General features: G+C 51.0%; 1 protein-coding gene across 1 annotated transcript in view; it reads right to left on the reverse strand.

The window, feature by feature from the left end:
- Positions 1 to 4,550: 4,550 nt before the first annotated feature.
- Positions 4,551 to 23,799, reverse strand: part of PRICKLE2 (prickle homolog 2 (Drosophila)) — a 33,094-nt gene continuing 13,845 nt past the window's right edge. Inside the window, exons 3-7 of the mRNA XM_009997016.1 lie at positions 22,558 to 22,695; positions 21,978 to 22,181; positions 19,660 to 19,846; positions 16,556 to 17,419; positions 4,551 to 5,419 (exon numbers count right to left, since the gene is read on the reverse strand). Of these exons, the coding sequence (XP_009995318.1) occupies positions 4,551 to 5,419; positions 16,556 to 17,419; positions 19,660 to 19,846; positions 21,978 to 22,181; positions 22,558 to 22,695 (2,262 nt within the window). The remainder of the gene's footprint in view (positions 5,420 to 16,555; positions 17,420 to 19,659; positions 19,847 to 21,977; positions 22,182 to 22,557; positions 22,696 to 23,799) is intronic.

Genomic DNA, 23,799 nt, shown 5'->3' on the forward strand with positions numbered 1-23,799 from the left:
GGCAGAATTCCTAAATAGTTTTAAAGATCTAGGCTGAAAATGTGTTGCATAAAAAAATATATAAATTAATACAAAATCTTTAAAATAGTATCCTCTGAAATTGCTCTTAGCTAATGAACCTCCCCTGGCTGTCAAGGTGGCAGCTAATCTCCAGGAGAATGAGGACAGCCTAGATTTCAAGAATAGCATAATTGGATGTAAATGCAAGGAACAGGGCTGCTTTTTTTTTTTCTTTTTAAATCCTGAAAGAGCAAAGTTCACCAGATAACACGGCAGATTAGCTGGAAGGCAGGCAGGGGGCAGGGAGAGCAGTGCCAGGTTTGGTCCCACACCACACGGGCAGGTCTTTGCGGGGGGGGGTGTGTGTGTGTATTAAAATGCAGCACTAAATGCATGCCTGCTTGACAGCAGCCCTCAGCCTTCATCAAACAGCTCTTGCTAATTAAATGGCCACCTAATGCTGCAGTCCTTAAGCTGCACATTGGCACCTCTTCACCAGCAGCTTTTTCCAAGCCACCCAGCACTCTGGGCTTGTGCTGGCACCCTCTCTTGCTCCCAGGAGCTCGGCAGTGGCCATGTAGCCAGAACCACCTGGGCAGTTTGCAAATACAGGGTTATGTGCATAGAACAAGTTCCAGATCAGGTGTTTCTGATTATTTCTAACCTCAGCCTTCCTATCACCACGTCTTTCTGCCCAGGCTCTGCTCAGCTGATAGAATTTATCTTCATGGGTTCAAGGCTGTGTGGCTTTTGCCTTCCCAAAGAACACACTTCAGTTTGCTGGAAGCTTCTCTGCACAGCTCCAGCAGCTTCTGGGCCAACATGCTGCCCATGCCAGGGCATTCTGGGTGTTGCAGGGGCCTTACTGAGCCTCCCCCTCCCACCAAGACTCCTGGGGAGAAGGGACATGAAGGATGCACCTGCCATGGCCAGGTGTGCAGTGAGGATGTTGGCTTTGCAATGGAGTAACACCTGACCAAGGGTTCTGGTTCTGTGTCCCCAGGACCAGTTTGCAGGGGACAGTGAACACTGTGAGCAGAGTAACATCCTGCCCCTTGCAAAGCCATGGTCCTTCATGCTGGGATGGCCACCACTGCAGCCAGCCCAGCCCCTGGCAGGGGTGTGGGGGTGTGTGTGTGTGTGAAGAAAGATCTTTTATGGATTAAAATTGTGGCAATAATAGACCTGCTCAGATTTATTTGACTTTTTTGAGCAGCAGCCACCGTGTGCCAGGCTAACTCTGGCAACACAGCTGTCCAGGGCACCAGCAAAAAGCTTCCCAATCCCTCGGCCAAACAATGTCCCCAGCACTGTGCCTGGTGGCCCCACTGGAATATGGGACCACCCCTTAGCCTCGAGTGGTGTCACCTTTACAAAGTTCTTGAGCCATGAAAGAGAAGGGCTGCCCATGCCCCCTGCTCTCATGGGGTGCTGGCAGAGTAACCCAGCAGGGCCAGATGGTGACAGAACCAGATTTTACAGGCTTGTAGCTCCATCCCTCAAGCTCAGTGGGTTTGTCAGAAATGGTTAATCATACCAAGAAAAAAAACCACCCCAAACCAACATCAATTTATTATTCTTTTTTTAACCATTTATCTCAGAGTGTATGTGACTTCTGGAGGCCACATGGAGAACAGAAAAGGTTTGGAAGCTGTATTTGCATGTTTATTGCTGAAATCCATACTGACTCATTAGACAGCACCAGCTTTCTTACAAATCGTGACTTGAGACCTTGCTGTGGTGCTGGTGAAGGGCCCAGTGGAGAGGAACAATGCCCAAGATACTCAGGTACTGGTCTCTCCCCGAGGTGCTGCCTTTATAGGCTGGTTGCATCAAAGCTGGGCTGCACATCACTGGTGTGCTGGGAGGGAGAGCTGCTCCCTGCTGAGACATGGGTTTTGAAGGGCTGCTTCCAGCAGTGAGACCATCCCGTGCACGGGGGCACTGGGCCCTGAATTTGGGTACAAAACGGTATGGGAAAAGATGCAGCAATTCTATTGCAAGGCCTTGTTAAAGGGGAAAAGTCTGGGGATTAGTTTGTCACCATTTAGCAAAGCAATTCAGGCTCCCATTGTACTGAGAGCAGCTCAGCTGCACCAGAGCTGACAGGCAACATTCATTGTGCTTTTAATCACCGACAATGAATTAAATTGTACATATTAAATGCCAATTATACAATAACCTGTAGTTAGTGTCATACTTCTCCCTGAAAGCTGTGCCCCTACCAGGGCTGTTTTGGAAAAATATGGAAAGATCTGTGATCTTTCTAAGAAATAGGCTGTTATTGATAAATTACAGGTTGAAGACTCCCCCAGCATAAGCTGGAGGCCTCTGAGCGATTTCAGCTGAGCTGCTCTGATTTACACCAGGTGAAGGCTTGGCTTTTTTAAAACCATGGGTCCTGCTCACCAACCCTGGGCAAGGTACATGGTGTGCAAGGGATGCTCCTCTATTGGCTTTTCCTGCAGCAGGGATGGGGCTGAGCCGAGTCTCCTGCTTTCATTGCAAGACCAGCTAAATGAAATTCCAGTGCCCTCCTCACAATTAACCAACACTCCTTAAGAGCAAAAACATACACAGGAGACTCTGCCCTTTGGATGAATACTTCCATTTATTCCAACTGGAAAAAACATTTATTTAAATATACTTAAGTGTAATTTCTTTTTTTTGTGTGTGTGTGTGTTTTCATTTTAAAGGTATAATAATAATAATAATAATAATAATCACATTGTCCTTTACAAACAACAAAAAAATTTCCTAGCAATAGTCTGTGCTATGGAGACATCCTTCTTCAAGGTTTTTCGGCATCTGCTGCTTTGAGTAGGCAAGGGGGGTGTCCCTGGGGGTGCCAGCACCTGCCCTGCAGGGGGACCCTCCTCCCCAGGGTGCAGGGCAGGGGCTGGCTTGGTGGGGGTGCCAGGGCACCCTGAGAAGCAGCAGCATGTGGGGGTGAGGGCGATACAGCCAGTTACACCTCTCAGCCCTCCTGCAGCTCAAAGCCCAGCTTCATCTTAACACCCTCAGGTGCTAACTCACACCTTTGGGTGCCAAGAACCCCTTTTCTAAACCTGCTCCTTCTCAGGAAGCACCGGGACAACCAGTGTTGACTCACAATCCTCCAGGACACGCTGCGATGGCAGCACCCCGATGGTTTAAAGCATACAGAGAACAAACTCACATCCACCATAACACAATAGCTGAGCCCTATTTATAGACTGCTCTGCCCTGGCGAGGCTGCCCTGGGGCTGTCCTGGCCTCGTGGGCAGGGGCTGAACACACCCAGGGACAAACCCCCCCAGGTCATGAGTGGCCTGGGACATCTCACCAGGGCAGGATCAGGCCCACAGGGAGCAGTTTGCAGTCGTTCTTGTATGTGTTAGGCAATATTGAGACTTCCACGTGGTAATGAACAGCAGTTAACATAACCCAGGAGACTAGAGCACCATAAGACAAGCCTATATTCAAAACAACGTCATGCTGACATCACACAATTGCACCATTTACACTTTTATTTACTCCAAATAATAGTTCAACGTTTAGTAACTTCAGCGTTCTCTACAGAGGTGTAAAATTCCTTCTCTGGCTTTGGTCATTTACAACATTGCAGACATTTGGTTGTTGTGTTCCTTCCTATTTTATAAATAATTAAAAAAAAAAAGAAAAAAAAAAAAAGTCCTTTTTGCAGCTGTCAGGATTCCTCTCTCTGACCTGAAATCCCAGGTGTGAGCAGACTTCAAAATGCCACCAAGGCATTTAACGAATCAGAAAATGTTCTCTGTGTTTACCAAGAATCATACAAACAGAAAAAACAGGGTTAAAAAAAAAACAAACATCAAAAGAAGCAACAGCTCCAACTCTGACTGATATACTCAAGAAAATGTGATGATCAAATGGAAAGGGTGGGGGGGTCCAAAGTACTGTTTGGTTAGCTCTGGCTGAAAACAATTCTGACTGTGCATGCATCTTCCCAGTGACTCCAAAGATATAGAAATTCCTCTGATATTACAAAATACAAAAATATTTTCTCCAAACTCTCATTTACATTGCATTTACAACAATCACAGAAATAACTTAGGCTCCCACACTATCCGAGAGAGACACAAACTACCTACCAACACGGCCAATGGAAAACAAAAAAAAAACCAAAACCAAAACGTGGTGGAAAGCAAAAGCTACTGGCAAACTGGTGCTGAGAGTCAACAGTGGTGACCAAAACGCACGGACAGACAGAACTCAAAAGGTTGGTAGTTATCTGGGAGGAAGAGGAAAAACTACTGGGTTAATATTACAGGCTAAAGTGAACTACTTTTTTTGATTGGTTGTTTTGTTGTTGTTGTTGTTTTGTTTTCTCCCAAGGAAGATGTGCAAAATATATTCACTGTGCCCAGGATTATGACTATTTATAGAAGCCAGTCTACAACCTTCTCACAAGCTCCCTAACTCTTCGGGTCTTTTCTTTTTGTTACCACAAAAGCGCTTACATGAATTTGAACAGTGCAAGTTGGTGAGTTAATTTACATTCTCCCGAGGTGCCTGGCAAAGGATGCCAATTAGGATATGATACAGTTTTTACTCTTCTGTCTTTTCCGGCTGTGCAACTGTCCCCGGCCGCCCAGCGTGGAAGACTTGGGCATGCTGTACGAGCCGTACTTGTGCAGGAGCTCCTCGCTGGTCACGTACCGCAGGCGGGCGGGCTGGGGGATCGGCTCCCCGAGGAAGTAGCCCTCGTTGTCAGACTCGGAAGAGGAGGAGCAGGTGGAACACCAGTCGTACTCGGCAAAGTAGGGCCCCCACCTCTCGCCCAAGTGGTTCTGCAAGGCGAGGTCTGACACCGTCCGGGGACAGTGGCCGTAGACGTCCCTGCGGGGACCCTGTCCCACCGTCTCTCTGCAGCTCCTCTGGTGCATGAACTGGTCGTAGTCTTCCCTGGCTCGCAGCGAGGGTCTCTCCTTCAGCCGGCAGCACTGCTCGCTGGCCAGGTGCAGGGCGTTATCCGACCGGGAACGCCGGGAACGCCGGGGCCGGTGCGGGCGGTAATGCCGGTCGTCATCCCGGAGGTTAGTTCGGCGCCTGGTGCGCTCGCTCATGGGGGTGTGTCTCGTGCCCTCCTGTGTCCCCAGCTTGCCCCCGGGCACCCCGCTGCCGTAGTCGAAGCTCTGGTGCATCCGCCCGTGCGACGGCCGCTCCCGGTACCCGAGGGGGCTGGCGAGGTTGTGCAGGTTTGGCTCCAGGTCCTGGTACTGCTGCGCCGACAGGAGGCTGCGGACGGACTCGGCGCTTCGGAATTGCATGGAGGAGTTGAGGGTTCCCATGTTGCTCATCTTCTCTGAGACGTTCATGCCCGAGTCTTTGCTCAGGTCAGGCATCGAGAACCTGGAGAGATGCTCCTGGCGCTTGGCTCCACCGTCTGCAGAGAGACCTTTGCAGGGAAAAGGGAGGGAAAAAGAGCATTAAGGAAGGAGAATTTTCTCTAAGCAGAGATGCAGGGTGAAGACTGGCTTTGGCTTTTTGCTTTACAAAATAACTCGGTGGTTTAGATGCTGTCCTGAAAAGCCCTTTCAAGAGGCTGTTTGTTTTTTTTTAAAGAGCAGGCAGTTCCTCCTTTGGGGAAATCGCACCAATTTAAAGTGTTTTGAGTTGGACTCCAAGTTGCTTTTCGTGACTTCCTTCCCCATATGTCTCCACTGCCTGTGACTTGACAGAAATAACCAGCAATGCCAGGGAGAAATTATGCATCAGAGGTAACCTGAGGCCTCCTGCACGCTCAGGTAACTAGGGTGCCATGATCCAGCACCCACATCTTGTGCAACAATGACATGTTTGGAAGGACTGCTTGTCACCACACAGGTCCCCAGAATGACAGCCATGGGGGGACTGCTGGCATACCCTTGGCTGCAGCTGGGTTTACCAGGAGGCAAGGAAACACCCAAGCCCCAGAAGGTCTGATGGAGCTCCCTATAAGCCACAGGATAGCAGGAGGGTCAGGTTATCCCTGCTACACGTGGGCAGAAGTCAGGATCATCATCTCCAGCGTGATGGGCTGCTCTGCTCAGAGGAGTGGCGCACAGGGTATCTCCCATGGGCAGACCAGCTCTGAGCTCCCATAAGGTGCTTTCCTCCAACCCTGAGCTCCAATAAGATGCTTTCCTCCAGCCCTGAGCTCCTGTAAGGTGCTTTCCTATAGGGCAGAATGCCCTAACCCAGCAGCAGAGTTGTGTGGTGTCCACCCAGCACAGCCCCATCAATGAGAAACTCAACACGCTCCACGTCGCCCTAGACCTCGGCTTGTCTTCTGGGTGTTTCCTAACTACATTCAGACTATGCCCACGTTGGCTTGACAACTGGCAGCAGTTCCCACTTGCACTGCAAGCTCAGGACAACATGTTTCGCAAGCTGTTTCAAAGGGAACCCATTTCATCCCAACCCAAACGCAGCGTGTTTGCCTTGGCGCTCTTCTCCCCATCCCTCTCCGACAACCTCCCCGCGCAGACCCAACGTGGAGAGCTGTGCACCATCAGCAGGATTTTCAACATGACACACACAGCCCTTGTGCAATCACCGGGAATTTACGACTTTGTAAAATTAATTAAAAAAACCAACAGCCCAGCCCACGACTCAAGAATAAACCCCTTTGCCCCTTAACAAAAAGCCGCTCGCGTTTCAACCAGAGCTCAGCTCCTTCGGCATCAGCTGCTGCCTGCCCGACCTGGACTAGAACAAGGGCTGCTGTCACTAACCCCAGTCACGAGCCACTTCAGGGCTTCTTTGGACTCAGCCTTAAAAAGGTCAACAGATCCTGCAAAGACGGGCAAGGTTTTCCAAATCCTCCCCTTGGTGGCAAGAGGGAGAGCTTTAGCATTTGAGCACGAGCTGCTGCAGGGTCTTGCATGACTTGGCTTTGCTCCCCCAGTCCCAGCCACCACAGCCACTTCTCTCTCCTCGTTTGCTTTTCTGCTGTTAATGGGGATGTTTCTGGAGTTTATGATTACAGGGGAAGGTATAACAAAGGCAATCCCTGAGTGCCAGAGGAAAAGGGGATAGGCTGGGTTCAAAAAGAAGTCAGAGCCAGGTTTTGTTTAAAAAATGACATACTTTTCAAGCCAGCTTCACGACTTTTCTTCCTAAGCCACACTGATCTTGAGCGAGCTAACCCAACCCTGCTTTGGAAACAAGTCTGCATGGGATCCCTGTCCCCCCTGAGGATCTGCCTGCCCAGGCTCCCCACTCCCATGATGGGAGTAAACAATTCCTGGCACACAGCACCTCCCCGCTGGAGCTACGAGCTCCTGCCTTTCATCCCAGTGATGTTATTTGTCACATCAGGCACTGCTCCCCATGTCCCTCTGTGCCACCACAGAGGAGCACAACAGCCCCTCAGGTGGGAAAAGCAACTCGGTGAGATGCACAAAGACCTCCTGAAAGGCCGGAATAACAATGGGATTGCGATGTGAACGGGACTCCCGGCCGCTGACAGCCCAACGTGGCCTTCATCAGGGCTGTCAGGCAAAAGCTGTTGACAAGGAAAACGAGCCCTGGGTGACATTTACACAACTGTTCGTTAGGAGAACCCGCGTGGCTCCGCAGGGAGAGCCAGCGAGGGCAGCACGGGGCGGGAATACGGCTCCCAACTGCGGGAATACGGCTCCCAGCTGTGGGAATACGGCTCCCAGCTGTGGGAATACGGCTCCCAGCTGTGGGAATACGGCTCCCAGCTGTGGGAATACGGCTCCCAGCTGTGGGAATACGGCTCCCAGCTGTGGGAATACGGCTCCCAGCTGTGGGAATACGGCTCCCAGCTGTGGGAATACGGCTCCCAGCTGTGGGAATACGGCTCCCAGCTGTGGGAATACGGCTCCCAGCTGTGGGAATACGGCTCCCAGCTGTGGGAATACGGCTCCCAGCTGTGGGAATACGGCTCCCAGCTGTGGGAATACGGCTCCCAGCTGTGGGAATACGGCTCCCAGCTGTGGGAATACGGCTCCCAGCTGTGGGAATACGGCTCCCAGCTGTGGGAATACGGCTCCCAGCTGTGGGAATACGGCTCCCAGCTGTGGGAATACGGCTCCCAGCTGTGGGAATACGGCTCCCAGCTGTGGGAATACGGCTCCCAGCTGTGGGAATACGGCTCCCAGCTGTGGGAATACGGCTCCCAGCTGTGGGAATACGGCTCCCAGCTGTGGGAATACGGCTCCCAGCTGTGGGAATACGGCTCCCAGCTGCGGGAATACGGCTCCCAACTGCAAGAATACAGCTCGGAACTATGGGATGCTCCTGCCACATCAGCAGATGGATTTCGGCAGAACCATTTGAAAGGGGCCTGTCTTATCCAGCCTTGTGGAGGCACAGGGAGAGCTGGTGCTTCATCCCCAGCACTCAGCCAGCCACACTGGATGGTTCCCCATGGGTCTTGGCTCCCCTGCCATGGCCATTTCTCTCCTCTGGTCCTGCATCCAGCAAGGACAGAAACAAGCATCTAGGGAGAGGCTCTTGAGACACAGAAGGAGCAGAGCAATATTTTCAAATCACATGAGACATATCTGCAGCCTCCACATCAGGGCCAGAGCACTGCACACACAGCTTCAGTGGCTGAGCAGGACAACCTGCAGTGAAACCTGTGTTTGTTCTTGCCAGGAGTATAGCAAGCTGCACTGCACAGGGGGGCTCTGGCTCTGGGAAAGGCAGAGACAGGCCTTCACAGGTTTAATTTATGCAGGCTGGGGCTCTCCAGCCCCTCACACACACCTCCAGCAAACACCATGAGCACTCTGGTCTTTCCCCCTTCAAAGAGCTGGTCAGCACAGGAGCAGCAATCTCGGACAAGGAGCCTGCGATACACATAGAGCTCATGCTTGGAGAGCAAAATTTAATCAGCAATTATTAGGTCCAGGGGATGTTTTCTGGCTGTTCATCCGGATGGCTCAATTATAATTAAGCACACACACTTGAAGATCTTGAATCAGTGGGAGAATGTGGATTGTAAGAGGAATCCAGCACAGAGCATGTTCACCACCAGCACACAGGGCCCAGGGCACAATGGATCCTGTGCTTGGGAGGCTGCAGCAAAGCCACCCCAAGACCCAACAGCTTTACTTCTCCATAAGACAGTTAGAAATTCTCCTTACTGAAGGCCAACTGCATCTTCCCAGGCAGATCTGGCAGGCTGCACATGGACAAGCCTTTTATTGGGAGCTGCGCTAGCAAGTGACCCAGCAAGCAGCATGGCTGGGGTGAAGGAAAATTTATCTGCTCACAGTGGCAGCAAAGGATTTCTTCTGCTCAGTTAGATGAAAAGCTGTGCTTTTACAACATCACCAAAGGCCCCAAGAGCTCCACACAGCTCTTAGCAGGTACCAGGTCAAGGATGCAACTTCTAACCCACACGAAACACAAAGGTGCCTCCAAGGCTTTACTTAACATTTACACCAATGTGAGGTGTAAAGTATTGTAAGCAGGGGGTTAGGCACAGATTAGTCTTTTAAAGCTCCCTAAATGATCCTGCCCTTCCCCAGGGAGCTGCAAAGCCTCAGCAAGGCATTGCAGGAGCAAGCCAGGAGTGCTCCAATCTGACCACAGTGAGTTCAGAGGACAGCAATAACCATTTGTCTAAAAAACTTCATCTAGAAGGTATAACCTAGGAATAAAGTTTGAAAGAGCAGGGGTTGTTTAGTCTAGAGAAGAGAAGGCTGAAGGGGTTATAATAACAGCCTTCAAATGTGGAAATAAATGCTTGCAAAGAGGAGGGGAATACATTATGTTATGGGTGTGTTGAACTCCACAAGGAAAAATTCAGCTCAGAGAAGAAGAAAACTCTTCCTGTGCAATCATGGCAGAAGGTGGCCAAGGCAGGATGTGGCACCAGAGGGTTTCCTGGGCATCCAAAGGCAGTCAATGCCTGGACACAGGCAGGGTGGCTTTGAGTTCTGCACTGCCCTGGAGGACGTATTTATTTACAGCTGCTGCAGCTCCCTCTTAATGAAGTGTTTAATCTGGGAACACAGCTTATAACCCCAGTAAGATCTAACCTGGAAGAAAAAGCAAACTGGAGGAGACCCTACCATGCAGCACTGAATTTTTTCTAACAAGGAAACCTGAGAATATTTCCCAAGGCTGCCCAGGGGAGCATCCATGGTACAGGATGGCTGTTATCACATCCCCAAGCCCTTTCCAAGGGTGCACACCTGGGGGATGATCAGCTGACCCCACCAGATTTTCTTTCTGCAAAAAGATGCTCTGAGACACCCAGGACATCCCTCAGCAGCTGCCCCAGAGGCTCCTGCACTGAAAGGGAAGTGATGGCACCTGCTGCCACCAGCACAGTGTGTTGGCTGGGGCCATCCCACGGCCAGACTGGAGCCAGCACTGTGGCACACGTGGACACAGCAGGCTATTTTGCTGCTGTGTGGGGCTGCCAGGCTCAGTATTTCACCCTGCAGCCATGGAAACACACGCCTCTTGGAATGAGCACAAGGGAAAGCTGCAGCTCGCCTGAGGGTGTTTGATATAAAACTCAAGCTGGCCACAGTGCCATAAACACAAAGCAGGTTTCTGATGAAGGTCTGCTAAAAACCTGCTGTACCATCTCTTCCAAACTCCTTCCCCACCCTATTAAGAGTCACGTTCATCCCATAAAATGCTGCCAAGGGAAATAACAACCAACTAAGCCAAGTGAGAGCACAAAGATATTCCTCATGAGCATCACCTCTACAGCCTTGCCACAACAAAGCACTTCAATCTCACCCCATGTGCTTTGCTGAACCAGGGCTGCAAGTTGCATTAATTGTGGATTATTAAACCATGTGGCCAATGACAGCAGAGGGGCTGCTGAGAGCACATACACTGGGTGTGAGGCTGGAATGAAGCCCCCTGTGAGGGGACACAGCTCCCAGCCCCCTTTACATTGAACTCCCTGTGAAGAAGCTGAGGCCCTGCCACAGCCAGCATCCTTCTGCAGAGAGCACCCTCAGCTTCACCCCAGCAGGGGCAAAACTCCCTGACTTAGGATGCTGCACACACACAGGGCTATGCTGACACTGGCTTCTGGCTTTTGTTTTACCATAACATACACGTGTACCTGTGCACTGCAGTCCTCACCACCTGACATGGGAGCCTGCCCACACCAAAACCCTGTGCCCAGCCCAGCTGGCCAGTGGTTAAGTGCAGCAGGCACAGGAGGGGATGGTGCAGTATCTCTTGTGTCCAGGCGCCCTGTCTCAGAGCCTTCTCTCTCTCATAGCACCAGGTTCAACAGCAAGAACTAACAAAGGAACTTAAGGACAGCCTGGCCAGGGCTTTGTTTATAGCTCAGCCCCATCTCACTTCAGAGCAACCTCGGGGTGTGCAGAAATAAAGCAGAACCCTTATGTAACTGGAAATCATGGAAAATAAACTATTTTGGGAAAGCAGAGCGCTCACCAAGCGGGTGTTGGTGCTGACAGCCTCCCATGGTTTGCCCCCACCTGCTACCCCAAGGTGTCAGGGGGTATTTCCTACCTGATCCATCCTCGTCTGGCTCGATGAATTAAGTCCCTAGACAGGTGCTGCCTGGGAAAGGCCTTGGATTCTAACCTGGAAATGTTCCCATAATCCCACTCATGGGCACCACCAGCTCCTGCACCCTCCCCAGAAAAGTCAGGATGGCCAAGATGGGGTCAGGGACAATCTGCTATTGCCTCCTCTGACAAGTCCTCTCAGAAGTTATTCTGTACTCCCTCTGGTTTGGTTGTTACTCCATGTGCTTTGGCACATCTGTGTGTGACAGCGAGGGGGTGAAGGTGTGCACGTGTCTGGCCCCCAAGGAAAACATGCCAAACCTCTCACTGCCAGGCAGAGAAAGGAGGGTGAGGGGGAAAAGAAACATTCCTGGCAGATTTATAATGTTTTGGTATCGACCCTTTGGGAAGGAAAACCTCTGGCTTCACACATCTTGGGTTTTGAAAGACCTGGCTTGGATTGTGGAATGATACACCCAGGTGTCACAATTGCAAGAAGTCCCCCCAGGGATCCCATCTTCCGACTTGGAAGCAGTTTTATTTACACTGCCTGTGTCTGGGGCAAAGAGGATGGTAGGAGTGAGCTGGAGAGCTGGGAGCCTCCTTTTTCTTAGAAGTCAAGAACAGCCAATATGTCATTTTCTGGCTTGCCTAACTTGGCTGAAGCACCCAGGGCAGACACTGACTCCAGCCCAGCTCCAGGAAGAGGAGCACCCATGGGATGCTGTGCCATTGAGGACACAGGGATGGGGACCAGCCCCTGGACCCCCTCGCTGCCACCCCTGAGGTTGTTCAGCAGCTGCTCCCAAGCCTGTGGCGTAGGAGAGGATGGGCCATTGAGTGATTCTTGGAAAATACACCCTGGGCCTGAGAAACAGAGCTTTTTCCTTCCCCCTCTCTCCCCCCCCATCCACCCTGCAGTTTTCAGCCCCTCCTCAGGCAGAGGAAGAGGAGGGGACTGGAGACAGACCATGTGGTGAGGTCACTGGGCAACTCAGACCTGCAGGGATCAGCACTGACCCATGAGCTTATTCATACATTTTTCTCTCTCTGCTTTCTGGGTATGTCACAATTGTTTAGTCCTGGAAAAACAAGCTACTTGATGCCTTTGGGCATCTCACAACACAGATGACAGGAGAAATGTGTGCCATACATGTGAAATCACATTCTATCCTATAACAGCACTGGGTTACCATGTTTTCCTGTGGATTTATGCCTGTGACAGGCTGTTAACCCTCACCCAAACTCATTTTCTCAAGAAATACTTAGAATCTACTTCTTTTGCATACAACAGTGTCATCATTCAATACAACTTCTACCTCCAAAGCACTTCTGCTCTCTGCAAGCTGCACACAGAGACTGTTCCTGGAGAATAACATTGAGCCTGCAGGTACTTTCTTAAGTGGGCTATTTCACCAGCTGGCATTTTGTGGAAATGACTGCTTGGAACTGGCAGAGATTAGCTCTTGACTTCTAATTCAGCTGCTAGGCACATACAGTGCCTGCAAAACCTTTTTAGAGGGCAATACAATCACAAGCAGAGCTAGGCAGAGCACAAGCCCTGGGAGCACAGCTGTGGTGGACTGAGCATGTTCTGGGAAGTGATTAACTTTTGGTAGGATCAGGCTCCTCCTCACGAGAAAAGCTTCCTGGACAAACTCCATCTTGGCATCATCCTGATTACTTCATGAAGGGAGCAAACATTGTTACAGCATCCACTGTTCTGTATTGTTTCTAATGACATTTAAAAAAACACAAACCAACAACAAACTAAAAGCAAAAGCAGCCAAAGGAAATAAAATACAAAAGATAACATAAAATCCAGCAAAAAACAGCTCCCTCTTGGAAAATTCCCTAGGAAATATTGTTTGCCTTCTGCCTCTCCATGTAATTGCCATATTGGACAGGAGGAAGACCCAGTCTCAAAGAAAAAGCTGAGGGATATTCAGACAGAAATGGGAGGGGAAAGGAGAGATGCCCTCTACCAACAGGAAACTCTGCCCTTTGCCACTGGGCGTGCTGAGTGTTAGTGTTTGTGGCAATTCCAGAAACACAACCAGAGGGGGCAGGGACACTCCCATCTAATTAAAACCCTGAAATGGAGCAGGAAGGTCACAGATACCTCTAAAACTCAGGTGTTTGCTGGTGCACAACTACCCATGGGGAAACAACAGGGCACAGTCCAGCACTTGAAGAACAAGTACCAAGAGCAACATGGTGTCACACCTCTTTACTAACCCATGAAGAACTGGCTTTAAAGTGATTAAATAAAGCGTGGTTGGTGAAGTGAAAACCTGGGGTTCCCACAAAAGACTTGGTGTCTCCTAGTCCAGCACTGAATGCATCACAAATATTATAGGGACAACATCTGTCCCTTCTGGCCAGAGGAAAGGGACTAGTGCAGCACACCCTGTGAGTTATCTGCTTTTACTGACATCTCCACCTAATTAGTAGTTAAGTCATAATAGAAACATCACAGCAAAACCTTCTGCCAGGCAGAGAACAGCTTTTAACGTGTGCTCTGCAGGTCAGGGACTGTTTGCCCTTCAGCTCCCTATAAAAAAAACGTTTTCAACAATGCCATAAAACGTTAGATGGATGTGGGTGTGAACTGTTTCACTTTTTAAGGTGTGCAGCATCAGTAGCTGAAAGGGACCTCGCACCTGGATGCCAGGGAGTTTCTTGCAAAGCTGGGCTGTGGTGTGGGGGGTGTTTGCAGGGGCAATCAGCACGGGGATGAGGAAAGCTGGGCAGCAGGGTGCTATGCCTTGACACCCCCCTACCCAAAAACCTGCTCTCCCACAGACCTCAGCCAGGCCACCGAATCTCCCTGTGCTCAGAATGCTGCCAGCTGAATGGAATGATAATTGTATCTTCCATAATTGCACACACAGCCCTGGGGGAGGTGCCTGTTACTGCTGCAGTGCCCCCCAGCTCAAGCTGAGCCAGGTCCCAGAGCAAGGAAAATTATTAGAATCTTCCACATTAGTAAAACTGTTATCACCTCACTCTGCAGAGGAACTGCTGAAGTTTGTTGCAAGCCTCAGCATGCTAAGCATCAGCTCCAGAAAGCAGGAAAGCAGCAAGTTGTTAAGGCAGGCACTGCCCATAGGGAAACTCATACTTTGACTAAGTGTGGAGGACAGGTGCCTTTTGAAGGTCTCCTTCCCAGCACTTTTAAAAGGGGTTTCTAAAACAAAAGACAGATTGATTTTCACTCCAGTATGAAGGCCTTGCCACATTTCCTGTCTCTTGACCTGTATCCCCAATAACTTTAAGAAGTGTAAGCACTTCAGCTCCAAAGCACACAACAAACCCTCCCAGTACTCAGGGATTGCTCATCTGAACTCAGTGTTGCTCAAGACTCTTTGTACTGATGGGCTTTACACAACACAAGTTTTCAGGAAGATGAGCGGTTTTGGAAATGTGGAGCTTTGCTTAAGGAAGCCTTGTTCCAGAGAGCAAATCCCAACTCCCACACCATTTCACATCTATTTTCCCCTCTGAGGCTGTTTGAGCCAAATCCTCTCCAGCTCATTAGCTTCTGCCCCCCTCTGCTCTACCACTTGCTGGTTAGGGAGATCCTGGCTGAGCAGAGATCATGTCACATCTTGGCACGGGGCTGGCAACTGCCCTAAACAAACACACTGACACCCAGAAGCAGGGTGAGGAGGCACGGGTGTAGCAGAGCAAACCTGTCCATCCAGGCTGGGCAGAGCACAGAGCTGCAGCTGTGCTCAGCTCTCGAGGCCCAGCAATGCTTACCAGTGAATTCCCACCACCTGGGGCCAGGACAAACTTTTTAGCAGGGCCCGTAGTGATAGGACAAGGGGTTATGGTTTTAAACTGAATGAGGGTAGATTCAGACTAGATATTAGGAAGCTATTTTTTACAATGAGGGTGGTGAAACGCTGGCACAGGTTGCTCAGAGAGGTGGTAGATGCCCCATCCCTGGAAACATTCAAGGTCAGGTTGCACAGGGCTCTGAGCAACCTGATCTAGTTGAAGATGCCCCTGTTCACTGCAGTGGGGTTGGACTAGGACTAGGTGACCTTTAAAGGCCCCTTCCAACCCAAACCATTCTATGAATCTATGATTCTGTGGTCCCATGGGAAGCCCTCAGGACCAGGTGCCAAACACACCACAGGCTGCTCACTGCCGGGGACAGCAAGACAGGCAGATTCCATTTTGTAGGGAGCAGGTGGAGGACCTGCCTGAATCCAAGCAACGCTTGGCTGGAACAGAGAAAAGCTGAGGGAGCAGCAAAGAAAAGGCAAGGCAGGATCTCTGGTGAGCAAACCAGGCTCAGTATTTCCTTCTCTGAGAAATTTTCTGCTGAGGGACTCGGAAGCAAGCGACAGCTGTGCCAGAAGAGCACAGCCATCCAGTAATGGGAACTGCAGCAGGCTCCAGGGCTGAGCCGCGGAGCAGAGCCCCGCTGCAGACACGTCCCTGCACGCACACCCGGCCCCGCAGCCGCAGCATGGAACCCAAACACGTCTGGAGGGGAGGACTGAGAAATATTACCCTGGGTTGTGCTCACGGGAAACGGGCTCAGCCTGGCAGGACAAATATCTCGCCTGGCTTTTCCTTGCAGTTTCTGCCAGAGGACTGGGGAAGAGGAGAAGAGCCGTGCGTAGAGGGAGAGGAATTTCTTTTGACTAGTCACGTGCTGGAGGACTGCGTGACATGCAAGAGGGGCTAACGGGGCCTATTTCAAAGCATTCAAAAATGTTTCTAGCCCCCAAGGGCAGCTGACAGCAGTCCTTCAAGTGCTGAAGGCTGGAATCTGCCTCTGCATTCACAGCTGGCCTTGATTTTCCCCTCCTTTTCACAAAAGGGAGGATTAAAGAGCTGGGAAACATTTGTGTTGAGCTACACGAAAAGGCCTTCCATCTCTAAAGCCCTGCATTTGGTAAAAACACAGCGAGCAAAGCGAGAGGGGCTGCCAGGCACAGTGGGGCCAGGTCAGCAAGCCTGGGGCACCGAGCTGGAGCACAAGGGACCTCATCACACAGACGAGGTGCCGAGGTGGCTGGAGGGTGGCAGGAGCAGGGGTGACATACCTGTGGCGTTGGAGAGTGCGAGGGATTCCATGGAGCCCCGGGGGGTCTGCTCGGTGGGCGTCAGATCCTCGGTGAACTTGAGGGCGTTGATGGGGTGCCGGGTCCGGCACTGCGGCGTTGGCATCCCTCCTTCCTCTTCCTCTTCGTACTTGGGGACTTTGAGACTTCCTCTGGTCTCAGGGAAGCTCTGGTTGGACATGTCGCTGTAGCTCTCCTGCGAGCGAAGCCTCCCAGAGTAGTAGTCCTCCCTGCAGTCCTGGATGAAGCTGCCGCCGTGGCTCTTCATGGCCAGTGAGGAGCTCCTCTTTGGGTTGCTGAAATGTTTTGCCCATAAATCCTGCTGCGAGCCTGGCACCTGGCTGGGGCTGTAGGAGGTCCTTATGTTGCACTGGCTGAGGAGCTGCAAAGGGCTTTGGGACTGACTTTGCTCCATTTTATTGCCGTAGTGGTAGAGCTCGTCCCGGCTCCTCCACAAGTGCTCCCGGTTGAGGCTCGGCGTCTGGCTGGCCAGGCTCAGCAAATCCATCTGCAGGGAGAGCGGGTCCACGTCGGTGGAGAGGCGGTTGGAGGTGACCTGCAGCTGGTTGCAGGGGCTGCGCGCCCCCTCCTCGCCCTTCCCCTTGTTCTTGCCGATCTTGGCGCTGCGGCGGGACTCCTTGGCTCGCGCGCTCTGGAAAGCCGAGTCGGAGGAGTCGGAGCCGTTGGGGTCGTCGCCCACGCTGCAGGCCCTGGAGCAGAAGATCTGCCCCTGCTTGGGCAGGAAGGGCCGTCCCAGCAGGGACTTCTTGCACTGTGCACAGCAGAAGCAGGTCTCGGTGGCGTGCCAGTGCTGGCCATCGTACGTCATCTGGCCCTGGTCGATACCTTGAAGGGGAACATGCAGAGCACGGGAGTTAGCCTGTGTACATCACTTGACACTGCACTTCACACGCGTGTCCTCTGCGAGCAACACGCACCCGGGCTCAGTCTCAAAAGCCCTTCAGCAGGGCTTCACCAATGCGTGAGGTTAAACCCATTTCTAACGCCTTGCAGGCTCTGCTCGGGAGCTCCTCAGCGTTGGGAAAGGCAGCAGAACTGAGCCTCGAGCTGTTTCATATTAAATGGGGACATTTCCGATCATAAAGCAAAGGAATGCAAGAAGTTCCCCATAAAGTCCTTGAAGTCAAAGCAATAATATGCTGCCTAGTTAAAAAAAAACAACACACACAAAAAAACAACCAAAAAATCAAAAGCCTCCAGCTGTACCATAATGAGGAATTTGTTCTGCCTTGGTTAAGAATGTAACAGAGAAGATGATGTCCCTGTTCCTCGCTGTTACCATGGCCCCATCCTAACTTTATTTTGGCTACTGGGGCTCCTTCTCCAAAGGGGAGCAGAAAGAGCCAGCCCCAGGGGTCTGAGCACACATCCTTGCCTTGCACCCAGCCAAGTTTCCCGGGTTGCACCCCCTGGGGATAAGTAAATTAACTGATGCAGAGGGCCTGTTCCCCACCAGCAAGATCCTGAGGAGCACATCCCTGCTGCACGCCCAGCACTCTTGGTTAGAGCCATGAGCAAAGCTCCTGGGGTTTCAATTATAACATTTATTCACTTGTTTAAGCTGCTGTTCATGGCAAAAGCCCCCATTAACTGAGAAACTGCTGTCATGGGGCAGGCTGGCTGGCATGGCAGGGGCTGCACCCCACAGGCTTGCACGCTCACCACTGTGTCACTGGGGGGGCTGAATGCAGCCAGATAATTTACCTTAACAGTCCATTTTATTCCAAGCTGAAGTTGCTTTAGTGTAATTGGTTTGTTTTTTTTCCTCCCCTTATAATGAGCAAAATGCTTTTACATAGATTGGAGTGCTGTGCTTGTGGACAAAAGAGAGACAAGATGGTGGGTGGGATTTTCTAAGCTCCTTTTCTAATGCCCCAAAAGCCATCTCGCAGAGGAAGAGCCCAGCCTCTTTATTCTGAGCCTTGGCTACCCAACCCAAACCTTGCAAGTCTTAAGTACACACTTACCTCTGATTTTTGTGGCTCTGACACAAAAAGCTCAGTGACTACTATGGGCAACTTGCAGCAAAACGGCTGCAGTCCCCCCTTTGCTAGAAATGTGCAGATATGCACCAAAACAGGTATTTTTCTCCAAAAACTTGACAGTCAGCAGGCTCTGGATGGATGGACAAAGGGGAGGACAGCAGATGGGGAAAGCACAAGAGGAGGGAGCATGCAAGAAGCATGAACAGCTGCTTCTTCACCGCTCTGCAGCTGAGCTTTCAGGAAGGATGTGCTGCAGGTCACAGCAAACACGCCTTCCAAGTGCTTTGCTGAAGCCCCGAGTTTCTGCTCCTCCCTTGCCATCTGGCCGATGCACAGGAGCAAAATGGTTGGGTTTTTTTCCTTTCCCTGCAGCCTATGAAATATCTGAACATGTGAGCTCACCTCCACGGACAAAGAAAGGGCTGCCTGCCCGCCCGTGAGCACGTGTAAATGCTCAGCCAAGTGGCAAATGGGATTGGGGAGAGCAGTGAGGTGGCTTCCCACCCCCCGAGTGCTGGGGACACAGCTAGGCCCCACAATAAACCACATTTTAAATCACTGTTCTAGAAACACAGATTGACTCTGATGCACGATTTCTTTCTGTCTGAGAACACCTATCTGGGGGTTGATTAAAAAAGGGAAACAGAACCAAATGATGCCTAATGGACAAGCATCTTTCCTGTCAGTAGCTCATTAACTCATGCAATCCCTTGGCAAGCCTGGCTGTAACAAAATCTGGGAGTTGAAGGGCCAGGCTTAAAGGAAAAGAAAGCGTGGCCAGAGAATGCTTTCACTAGTTGCAACACCTCCTGAGGTTTCTCTCTGATAATCCTCTCCTCTCGACCACACAAAGGAATAAGCACTGGTTTAACCAAACAAATGACGTTGCCAGGTCCTTGGTGAGACGTGAGAGGGGAACAAGCCTCTTGAGATGCCACGGGGCTGCAGAAGGGCCCAGCTGTGGGCTGTCCTGCCCGCAGCCCCGAGTCATTGCCACAGCCAAGGCAACAAACAGCTCTTGCTGCCAGAAACAACCTTCCAAGCAGAGGTTTGCCCTCCCACCGAGGTGGGGGCACGTACCGATGTGCTGGGCGCAGGTGTCGCAGTACTCGGCGTAGAGGGACTCGAAGCAGCTGCAGCAGTAGGGCCTGCCATCCTTCATGATGTACCTCTGCCCCCCCAGCACCGTCTCGCATTCAAAGCAGCAGAAGTGCTTCATGTGCCAGTGCCGCCCTTCGGCCTCGGTGCATTCGTCGGCGAAAATGATCTGGAGGGGCGGGGAGGGGGGGACAAAACAAGAGTCGGTCAGAGAGGGATGCAGGCACCAACCTTTGTGTCTCCTGTCTGTGCTTGGCAGCTGTGCTTTCCTGCTCATAAAATGGTTTTTGTGTTCCCCCCCCCCCCCACAGTTTGACTTGCAGCAGGGACCCCCGGCACTTCGTAAGGAAACCCACTGAAGTGTGAATAGCTCAGGACCCTGTTAGTGCCCGGACTGCAAAGCGTTAAGGCAGAGCTCGCAGTAATGTGCTCGTAAGCACATCCATCAGCAGGACAGGTCGATCAGGGTAATAAACATGCTTATATACAGCCTATCGATCTGGTGGACTTCTGAAGAACACAGCAGCCACTTACTAAAACACATTTACTCGTCTCTGAAACAGGGACTGGAGTACAAAGGATTAGCAAAAACACAAGAAGTGGCTGCTCTCTGGAAGGGAGAGAACATGGAGCTGCCTGGCTCCTTCCATCGCCTCTACCTGCCCATGTGCTTATGAAGATGATCACAGTCATTATACCAGTGGGGAAACTGAGGCACAGAGAGCTGTTAAGACTGGTTTGCTGAAACAGCCACCTGAAGCGCTTCCAGCAGATGCTTCCTTGCTGTCTCTACTTCACATTCCCACTCCATCTCCACTCTCACACCAAGCCAGGGGAGCAAGCAGTAGCCCAGCTCTGCTCCCTGACTCTTCTCCCCAGTACAGGTCACACCAAAAGCCTTTCCCCTGAAGTTCCTCTTACCCCTGAGCTCCTCTTTCTCACAATTAGTGCTGGATGTTGCAGGGGAAGAAGTGTTTCTTAAAGGAGGAGCTTGAATGAAAGCCTTGTATGAGAATTTGCAAGGATAAAATGTACATGAAAAAAAAAATAACCTAGCCTAAGCCACAAGGAAATAGGGCCAGTCAAATGGTTAGGAGTTGTTTTTTTACTGGTAAGGTTACAAATTTAATTGGATACATAAGTCAATGCTCTTCAGATTTTTACTATTACACACTTGCATAGATAGGACGTGGTATTTTATAGTACATATGGTTTTCCACACTACGGTTCTCATAACTTTAAAAGCCAGAACAATTTCCTTCACCAGCCTTTTTTAAACAGAGATTGACACTTGAGAAACGCTCAGAGGTGACTCTCTATGGTTTTCTATATTCGTTTTGTTCAGCTTCCTACAGCCCGTTAATCTCCTCCCTCAAAGCCTATTTCAGCTCAGTGTGTACTCCAACACTACTGCCTTGTAGGAAACAGCACTCATGCCACCAGAGGCTTCTTCTGGGGAGACAGAGGAAAAGAGAGGACCACCACACACCGCTGGACTAACATCACATAGCATGTGGGGGCTGCTGTTGGTGGAAAAGATCATGGGAAGCCCTCTCAGCTCCCTGCATGCAGACGAGGATCTCTCTCAGAACAGTCCCAGGCAGATTGCAACCAAAAATCCCAGAGAGTATAGAATCCTAGAACTGGTTTGGTTGAAAGAGACCTTTAAGACCTTCAAGTCCAACTAATAACCTAGCATTGCAAAGTCTACCACTAAACCATGACCCTCCGCACCACATCTACACATCTTTTAAGTACCTCCAGGGATGGTGACTCCACCACTTCCCTGGGCAGCCTGTGCCTGACAATCCTTTTGGGCAAGAAATCTTTCCTAATATCCAATCTAATCTCCCCTAGTGCAACTTGAAGCCACTTCCTCTTGTTTTATCACTTGTTACTTGGGAGAAGAGATCAACACCCACTTCCCTCTGACCTCCTTTCAGGTAGTCACAATAAGGTCTCCCCTCAGCCTCCTTTTATCCAGGTCGAACAATCTGCAGGTTCCCTCAGCCACTCCTTGTAAGACTTGTTTTGCAGACCCCTCACCAACTTTGTTGCCCTACTCTGGACACGCTCCAGCACCTCAGTGTCCTTCTTGTAGTGAGGGGCCCAAAACCAAAACCCCAGGAAAACCTCACGTGAAGCCTCAGCAAAGCCAAACCATGGCATTTCGTGTTCATGTCTCTGTGCAGAGGCCAGGATATATGCAGGGGAAATACCTCAATTGGCAAGGGGAACCCCTCTGGTGCCATCCCCGTGGGCAGCACCCATGGCAGAGGCCAGGGTGAGTTGGCTCTTACCTCGTCGCAGGCTGCGCAGCGCGGCTTGAGGCACTCGGCGTGGTGCCGGCCGCAGTAGATCTTCCCATCTTGGTAGAAGTAGATCAGGTCGACCAGCAGCTCGTTGCAGACGCTGCAGATGAAGCAGGGAGGGTGCCAGCAAACGCCGTGCCCTGCTCGCGAGGCGAAGACGGCCATGTCCCCTCCGTTGATCTGCCCGCCGCACTGTCGGGAAAGCCAGTGTTTAACGGGGGTGGGTGAGCCCACTGCCAGCCATCACCAACCACCTGCTTTCACAGCCGCGGCAAAAGAAGGTTAATTCAGCTCCCTTCTGCTGTCTCTTCATCTCTTTTCATCCCCATTTTATGCCCAGGATATCAACAGCTTCCTGCTCCATCCCAGGATACCCGTAGCTGCCTGCACGAGGCCAGGAGCTGAAGCGACTGCTCCAAATCCAGTATCACAAGGGTGCTCTTGCCCTGACAGACCCCAGCACTTGGAGCTGGCCAGGACCAAGGTGGGAGCTGCTCCTGTGAGCTTCACTTCCATTGGGCAATGCAAAAGCTGCCCTGCTTGCACCAGTTTGTCAGCTGCTACCCACCTGCTCACAGATGGCCCCCGTCATGGTGACGGGGAATGGCCGGACATTGCCTCTCCCTAAATTTTCCCTTTTTCTTTGGTTGCTGAAGAGTTTGAGCTCCCTCTTCTCCTCCTCATCCAAGGAATTGCAATAGCGGACCTGAAAAACACAAGCAATGCTCAGTGTTTGGGGTGTCCCTGGCTCCCCAGGCATCGTCCCACAGGCTCTGCAGACCTCTGCGTGGGGTTATTCAAAGAAGCTCTGCCCTTGGCTTGGGGAGGCTGGAGAAACACAGCTGTCTGAGCTTCAGGTAGCCCAAGGTTCAAGCAAAATTTCAAGAGGTAGAGCTGAGAAGAAAAGGCAGGAGAAAGGTTGCTCCCCAGGTGCAGGTTTGTAGGAAAGTCTTAAAAGTTGGGTCTTCCAAGTCCCACCCAGACCCAGCAATCAGACTGATGGTTTTCCTGCTTTCTCCCTACAGCAGAGGTCTTGGAGCATCTTCAAAATATCTTATTGGCACTTCTAGAGCAGAGCCCATTTTCCCTGTGTAAATTATAGAGTTCCAGCTATTTGGGAACTCCAAATATTCTTCCAGTATAGGGTCAAATCTGCATATTTCTAGAAAATCTGCACTGGAAGGTAATATGGAAGCAAGTTAAAAAAAAAATAATAATAAAAAGGATATAAACAAGGAACGATGCAATTTCCCTAAAAGCTTGTGAAACTCTGAGGTTTTCCTGGCTACTTTCATCCTTCAGGCTTAGCTCTTGGTGATTGCATCTCCATGGAGAACATGACTGAAGAGCCAAGGTGGCCACATGCAGCATCTGTGCCCAATCCAGTTTCCGTTACTTTGGAAAGCAGGCTTGTGGAGCTGAGCTGGATTATCCATGTGAGCAGCCAACACACCTTGAATTGTCGAAGGACCAAAACTCAGCATGAGGGGGGAACTGGAGGCAAACTCTGACAACCTGCAGAAAATGCATGCAGGGTCGTGCCTCCATGTTGCAGGAGCACGGGCTGCAGTAGCAGTGTTCTTGTGTATTTATTCTGACAGTTTTCAGCTGTCAGAGGCTGTTGGTTTTCCGCACCTGGCAGGCAGGTTGGGGCCCAAGGGTGCATGGGAAGAAGCCCCTGCCTGGTGCCTGGAGCTTTCCTGGCACTGGCAGCTCTGTGCTGTGCCTGTGGCACCCAGCCACGTGCAGGCAAACTCGTTAAAATCCAACCTAGATCAAACAAGTTACCTGCACGTATTTTCCAGAGCGG

Source organism: Chaetura pelagica, unplaced genomic scaffold (genome assembly GCF_000747805.2).
Source record: "Chaetura pelagica isolate M959 unplaced genomic scaffold, ChaPel_1.0 scaffold364, whole genome shotgun sequence".
NCBI lineage: Eukaryota > Metazoa > Chordata > Aves > Apodiformes > Apodidae > Chaetura > Chaetura pelagica.